We start from the raw sequence: 7,322 nt of genomic DNA, 5'->3' as shown, positions 1-7,322 counted from the left end.
CGAAAGATCCTGGGATTGAATCGAATGGGTGATCAACGATGAACAAGTAAATCAAATTTTGTGCATCTTTCTAGATAGGGCCCACATGTCTATTGTTCTCTTGTGAGGGTGTTTTGGATTGAACCTTTGGTTTTTGGTCAGTCTTGTCAGGACGCTTGGACAACCCTAAACACTTTTTATTTTAGATTTTAACTTTTTCAATTTGATTTTGACCATTGCACAATTTTACTTTTGGTCATAGTTATTTTACTTTAGTCTTTTGCAAATTAGTTTAAATCATGATTCATCTTGTTTTGAGTCAGTCAAATGGACAAACAAGATCGACTCAATACAGAAGGCCAAACCCATAAATTCTCATTCAAGACTTGCAAAAAGGTGCACTCTCACAATGAGAATTGAGATCACACATTGGAGTCAAACCACGAGTTTATCTTAAGTCGTCAAGTCCAATCCAAAGATCTTCTGCAGTCCAAACCACATGATTATTGGAAATAGTTTCAACGGTTACAAATAACAAGTACAATTTCATTCACTCTTGCAACTTATACTTCCTCACTCACTTAGACATTAATGTATTAATCATACAAATACACACTCTCAATTTCACCTACCAAAATTTTTCATCAATATACCAAAGAGCTTCTACGCTAGCTTTCATCAATCCACCATCAATCTTTTAGTTCATACAAGAATATACACTTAAAGAGATAAAATCAAATATTATACATAATTCAATAATCAACTTTAATATAAATCATTTTTTTAAAACACTATAAAGTAAAATAAGATATATTTATGATAAAAATTAAAATCAAATCAAGAAAATCAAATAGGATATATATATATATATATATATATATATATATATATATATATATATATATATATATATATATATATATATATATATATATATATATATATATATATATATATATATATATATATATATAAAACAATAAAAATGCATGCTTAGATAAATATACATATTCAACTTTTAAATTAGTAAATGAAAACTGTCGGCAAATTTATGCTTAAAAAATATCATTATGTGCATAAAAACTACAAACAATAGGAGAAATTGAGGGTGGTGTTTCTATATACTCCAACACAAGTATCCCAGTCAGTCAACTGTGAAGCATTGTGATAACGCTAATGTGTAATTGAATTAGGCATGAGTTACGACCAAAAACACCAAGTCAATGTTATCATTACACTCTAAATTTCCTCACCCAAAGTCAGAGTAAATACATTTGACCACGTAAACAAAACCCAAAAAAATTCTATATTCAACCCACACGAAAAAAACAGTTTGAATTAGAAAAACTTGGCCTCCCCTTCCTTCGTGGCTGTTTCTCGCTTTCCATTTTCCATGGCAAACCTTACTCTACCAAATAACCAACACATCACTCTCGAATGAGGACTTCAAGAAAATTCTCCAATGACGACTCCTGCTTCTTCTAGTTCTAACAAACCTTCTTCTCCGAATCAAGGGAAGGGGAAGGGACAATCGATTCAGCAGCGGAGGTTGACGAGGCAGAAGAGGCTGTTTTACCCTAGCGATCAAGACGGTGAAGGGTTTCTTTCGACGGAAGGTGTTTCGTTTTCGTTGCCAGGGTCGCCTTTGAGGTCTAGCTTGGATCATTGGTCTTGTTCCGCTGTTCCGTTGCCGCTTCCGTTGCCGGAATCGCCGTTGACTCGACGGCCGGATCATCATGCTGCGTTACCGTCTTCCAGGTTGTTAAATACTGATATTAAAATCATTTTTCCTTGATTTGGTGGATATTTTTGTTGAGTTTAGTTTAATTTAGTTATTCCAAACTTAGAGCTAGTTAATTAACATGATTAGTTAATCTTTTTTTATGAATCTTTGGTTAGTTTGTGGTTGTTTTCTGTTAGCTGGTTATTGTATTTCCTTATTAGGATATGAGCAAAATTAATCAGTTTTATGCTTATTGAAATAGTTAGTTATTCGCGTTTACTCATGTTAATCTCATTTAAAAGATTAATTTCATTGCTTAAGAGTGATTAAGTGTATGTTTGGTTTAGCTTTTAGAATTTGTAGCTTTTGAGTTTAAATATGATTTTTATACTAAAATTTGTTGATCAACTCACTTTTACATAAATATATCAAAACATAAATCACTTTACATTCAACTCACTTTTAACTAGAATCAATTCCACAAAATAAATTTACTCACGGCCAATTCTCATTACCGCAGAACCAAACACACTAAATCATGGAGGGCGTCTTTGGTATACAATAATTAAATAGGAGGAAAAACTTCTATTTTTGCTTATATTTTGTTATAGTTTAATGTGCCAAATTTGTTTTTTTGTGTGTTAACTCTCCGGTTCCGGTTCCCATGGGAAGGAACCCTGGTAATCCAAAGTTTAGAAGAAAAGGTAAGTAAAGTCTGGTCAATAATTGTCCCTCTCAGAATCCAAACTCGGGTTATTTAGAACAATTTGTCCATAAATGAAGCTTATTAACGGCTTGAGCTCATTTCCTTGGTTAAATTTGCTTATATTTTGTTAAGGAGATATTTGTTACCTTTTACTGTAAATAAGATTATCTCCTACTTCAGCATAATAATGGTGCATAAACTATGAGTTAGTTGTGTTGTATGGGATGTAGTTTTACCGTAGTATTAATTTTGTTTTTCACCCTCAAAATTATCAGAAAGACGGGGGATCATGATGCTGTGAGAAGTTCAAGGTCTTCCAGCAATTTAGGTAGATCCTTTTTTGCCACGGTGACTGGAAATGCAAAGAATGATTTAAGAGTCAATATTCCTCCTGTTAGAAGCTTGGTGACAAGTGAGCTCTTTTCCAACTTTGTTAAACAATCTTATGAGTTATGTATATGAGACATTTCATTTTACCTTTCTCATGTTATTTTGTTACAGGCAACAGCTCTTGTAAAGATACTAGAAAACATTCTCATGACAATGAGTGTGAAGGTCTTGCGAATGGGAAGTTGCAATTTGCTGCTAGGAGTGCCCCAACAAGCATATTCTCCAGTCCTGTTACTAGTCCGCGCAGATTAAGCAATGTAGAATTATTTGATCCTTCCATCAATTTTCCTCAAGATTTTAATGACATTTTGAGGCTGCCTAAAACTTCTCATAGTCCAGACTTGTCTCCTCGTCGTAGCTTGGGGAACCACAGTCCTAAACACCACCACACTATTCAAGGAGGATCTCATTCTCACCAATCTAAATTTTGCACTAGGGTGTGGCCGGAAAATAACCATGCCGATGCACATCCATTGCCTCTTCCACCGAGAGCTTCACCACAGCCACAACAATCCCCTTCACATTCACAACATCAATCAAGTGCCACAACGCATCACTCAACAGAAAATTTCCATTCAATGAAGGGTCAATGGCAGAAAGGAAAACTAATCGGACGAGGATCATTTGGAAGTGTTTATCATGCAACAAACCTGTATGCAGACGTTTTTATCTTCATTGAGTCCAATCGACTTTAAAATTTCCACTTTCTGCTGTTACTAATGTGCATTCCTGTTTTTCTAACAGAGAGACTGGAGCCTCATGTGCCTTGAAAGAGGTAGATCTGTTTCCTGATGATCCTAAATCTGCTGACTGTATAAAGCAACTCGACCAGGTTCGTCTTCCAATTTCTGAATACTAATCTGATGTTACTTTACTCTGTCCAAACACAAGAATACCTTTACTAGAGAAAACAATATTATGTGGATACTAAAAAAATATAAACATAGCACTGATAAATTTGGTTATGTAGCCTACAGTTGGTTGTACACATGTGCCAATTGAGTAACGTTTAATCTGTTGTTCTGAATTGTTCCCACTTTCAGGAAATCAGGATTCTTGGTCAGCTAAACCACCCCAACATTGTACAATATTATGGCAGTGAAGAAGTGAGTTGTTATTGGTCCCCTCCGCAAAGTATGCTTAAACAGAAACCATTATGATTGTAAATAAAATTGAATTTGTGAATCATCTTTGTTTTCAGGTTGGTGATCGATTGTGCATATATATGGAATTTGTCCATCCTGGATCACTTCAGAAGTTTATGCAAGAACATTGTGGGGCTCTGACAGAATCTGTGGTTCGCAATTTTACGAGGCATATTCTCTCTGGATTGGAGTACCTACACAGTAACAACACTATCCACAGGTAACAACTATGTCTGCTGAATTGAACTAATATACCTCTAATTTTTTTTTGACTGATGAGGTTTTTTATATCTCACGTGAACTATATATATTTTATAATGAACAAGCTGAAACTAGTTAAAGTCGTGCCTTGCAACCACATAAATCAACAAAGTATTTTCAAACTAGGTAGGCCAGTTGCATAGATAAAATGACACCATAATATCCTATCATGAATAATGCCTAATAAGTACTAATAATAACTAACCATTTAAAATCAAATTGCTCTTAACATTTTGTCCTATAGTTTTCTCTACCCATCTTTATCTCTAATTATCAGACTATGTGTCACTTGATCTACCCTCATTGTCGTTAGATCTTCGGGTCACCTCCACACATTGTCAAACCACCTAAAGTGAGATTCCACTTTCTTTTTTAAATAATAGCTGCTACCTCAACTTTCTTTCTATTGATTGTATTCTTAATCTTATATTTTAACTTGTCTTTGTTTATCTCTTATCCATCGCAACGTTCTCATCTTTACAAAAACGAGCTTACTTTCTCGTTAAATCTTTACCCCGAACCCTTGAATCATAACTCTTAACTAAATGAAAATATCTAATTAAATTTGTTCCTCATCTGGTAAAAGAACATTTGTTTAGTCTGATTTTTTAGTAATAAGTCTGATTGCCGTTTCTGTATATGGTTTTTTAGGGACATTAAAGGTGCAAACTTGCTAGTTGATGCATCAGGCATTGTCAAGCTTGCAGATTTTGGGGTGTCGAAAATTGTGAGTTTCAAATTCTGTTATTCTATTTACATTTTAATTATGTATGAACATATATATTATAGTTTTTCTTCTAGTCTTTCAACTTATAAATGTTAATTTTTCGCCATATCTGTAACAATTAGAATATCATTGAATTCAGAGTTTTTTGTTTTGTTTTCGCTCCTTGCAGCTGACAGAGAAATCATATGAACTTTCACTGAAAGGAAGTCCCTATTGGATGGCTCCAGAGGTATTTTGTTACTCCTATTGCCTACAGAGTTTTAGATGGGTAATCAGTAATGACAAGTGCCATATTAACATTAACTTGTTGATTGAAGCTCATGATGGCTACCATGAAGAAAGAAAGCAATCCCAACGTCGCCATGGCTGTTGATATATGGAGCTTAGGATGCACAATCATCGAAATGCTGACAAGTAAACCCCCTTGGAGCGAGTATTCAGGGGTGAGCATCTTTCCTATGCTTGTTAACTCGTTATAGTCCAAGGTTGCACATATTAGCATAGATGAGGATTGCGCATGTTAGCAGAGATGAGGATGTTGTGTTGGATGTGTGGTAAGACTAGACGTGATAAGATTAGAAATGACGATATTAGAGAGATTCTTTGTTGGGGTAACACCTAGAGTAGAGAATATGGGGGAAAATAAGCTTAGGTGGTTTGGGCATATAGAGAGAAGACCTGTAGATTTTATTGTGAGAGTAGTCCAAATGGAGAAGAGTCAAACAACTAGAGGTAGAGGAAGATATAAATGACTATAAAAGAAACTATTTAAATAGATTTCGAGATTAACAAATTGGATAGAAATATGATCTTGAATAGAACATTATGGCGGAATTTGATCCATGTAGCCGACCCCACTTAGTGAGATAAGACTTGGTTGTTGTTGTAATAACTCCTCCGCATTTGGTTGCAAGGTGGGGCAAACATGCAACATCTTTTCTGTGGCAATTATCATTTTCCCTTGTTTTGGCATGCATTTCCATCAAGGAAAAAAATGAGAAAGAGAGCTAATTGTGTTATACATGTTATTATTCATGGTTTTTCTCCTCTTTGATTCAGCATACCTCTTAATTGGATTATTCTTTCATGTGTCAGAAGAAATTTGAATTCCTTGCATCTCTTAAATGAATTTTGGTTACTTGATAATTTAACGGCTCGTTTGTGTTCTGTCTATTAGCACCAAGCCATGTTCAAGGTACTGCACAGATCCCCAGACATACCCGAGACTTTATCTCCAGAAGGCCGGGATTTCCTTGAGCAGTGTTTCCAAAGGAATCCTGCAGATCGACCATCTGCAGCGGTGCTTCTAACACATGCCTTTGTACAAAATTTGCATGATCACGAAGTTATAGTCCATTCACTAGACTGCCATAAAGAACACACCACAGTTCATTCACAAGGATTTCAAAAAGAAGAAGACTCTGGACCCAAAGTAAGTGCTAATTATATATAAACTCCTTGATCATCGACTAATGATAATCATTTTAAATAAACTATTGATTAGCCGATGAGTCGTTGTCTAATGGTTTCTATTTGAAGGATGAATCTCGTAAGCAAAGTCCAGGACACAGTTCAAAAAATAGCCGCGGTATAGTGCCAGCCTCCTTTGGTGCACGATTTTTTTGCAAAATTCAAAGTTTGATCGGGTAAGGTTTTGGTCACTTTGCTGTTAGTATTTCACCTATGATATCTGAGAACTGGATTGACATCATTCTCTTTGTTTTTCTGTTTATGACAGTGACACTTCCAAAAAAGCTAATACCGAGGAATCTAATCACATTAGATCTTCTCCTGTATCTCCTCGTCCGCGGACAGAAACTAACAGTCCTCAATCTCCCTTTAAATCTAACAACCGCAACTGCATGACTGTTACCAAATCCTCCAACATACCCTTCACCGTTATGAGATTCGTGAAGCACCTGTGAAGCATCTCATCAGCTGAGATTTCATTTACATTGAGACAGAGACTGGTGCATGAATTTCTTCTGAGATTTCATCAGCAGTCTTACTGGATGTATTGGTACTTACCATTGCAGGCTAGAAATTCGCGAAAATAAATGGAAGAGAAGGATCGCATTCATTTGCTGTTGTTATGTATGTATATGAGAAGGCTAGGTTAGACTGGTTAGTTGAACCTACTCAACAAGAGAAATTCACATGTAAAATTTAATTTATTATTATATTTTTTAGACACAGCCATGGATGGAAAAACTGCAGCCAGTAATTTCCACAAGTAATCTATCACATCTCCTATGAAAGGCTAGCACTGCATGGGGTATGAATCGTTGATGATTTTATGTGTGAATGATCAAATTCAAAATACACTTTTAGAATCTTTAAAGAAGATTAATTTGATGTTTGATTTTTTTTTAATTAATGATTTTTAAGAAG

General features: G+C 35.1%; 1 protein-coding gene across 1 annotated transcript; it reads left to right on the top strand.

Annotated features, from left to right (window-relative positions):
• Positions 1-1,238: 1,238 nt before the first annotated feature.
• Positions 1,239-7,126, top strand: LOC131660887 (mitogen-activated protein kinase kinase kinase 5-like). The gene is made up of 12 exons (XM_058930251.1): positions 1,239-1,737; positions 2,684-2,820; positions 2,910-3,450; positions 3,543-3,630; positions 3,842-3,904; positions 4,000-4,163; positions 4,856-4,931; positions 5,101-5,160; positions 5,249-5,374; positions 6,109-6,363; positions 6,471-6,577; positions 6,670-7,126. Exons 1-12 carry the CDS (start codon positions 1,442-1,444, stop codon positions 6,854-6,856), a joined length of 2,100 nt encoding a protein of 699 aa, XP_058786234.1. The 5' UTR covers positions 1,239-1,441; the 3' UTR covers positions 6,857-7,126.
• Positions 7,127-7,322: the final 196 nt, after the last annotated feature.

This window comes from Vicia villosa, linkage group LG3 (assembly GCF_029867415.1).
Source record: "Vicia villosa cultivar HV-30 ecotype Madison, WI linkage group LG3, Vvil1.0, whole genome shotgun sequence".
Lineage (NCBI taxonomy): Eukaryota > Viridiplantae > Streptophyta > Magnoliopsida > Fabales > Fabaceae > Vicia > Vicia villosa.
Note: the sequence above shows the minus strand (reverse complement) of the source record. Positions and strands in the feature narration are given on the sequence as shown.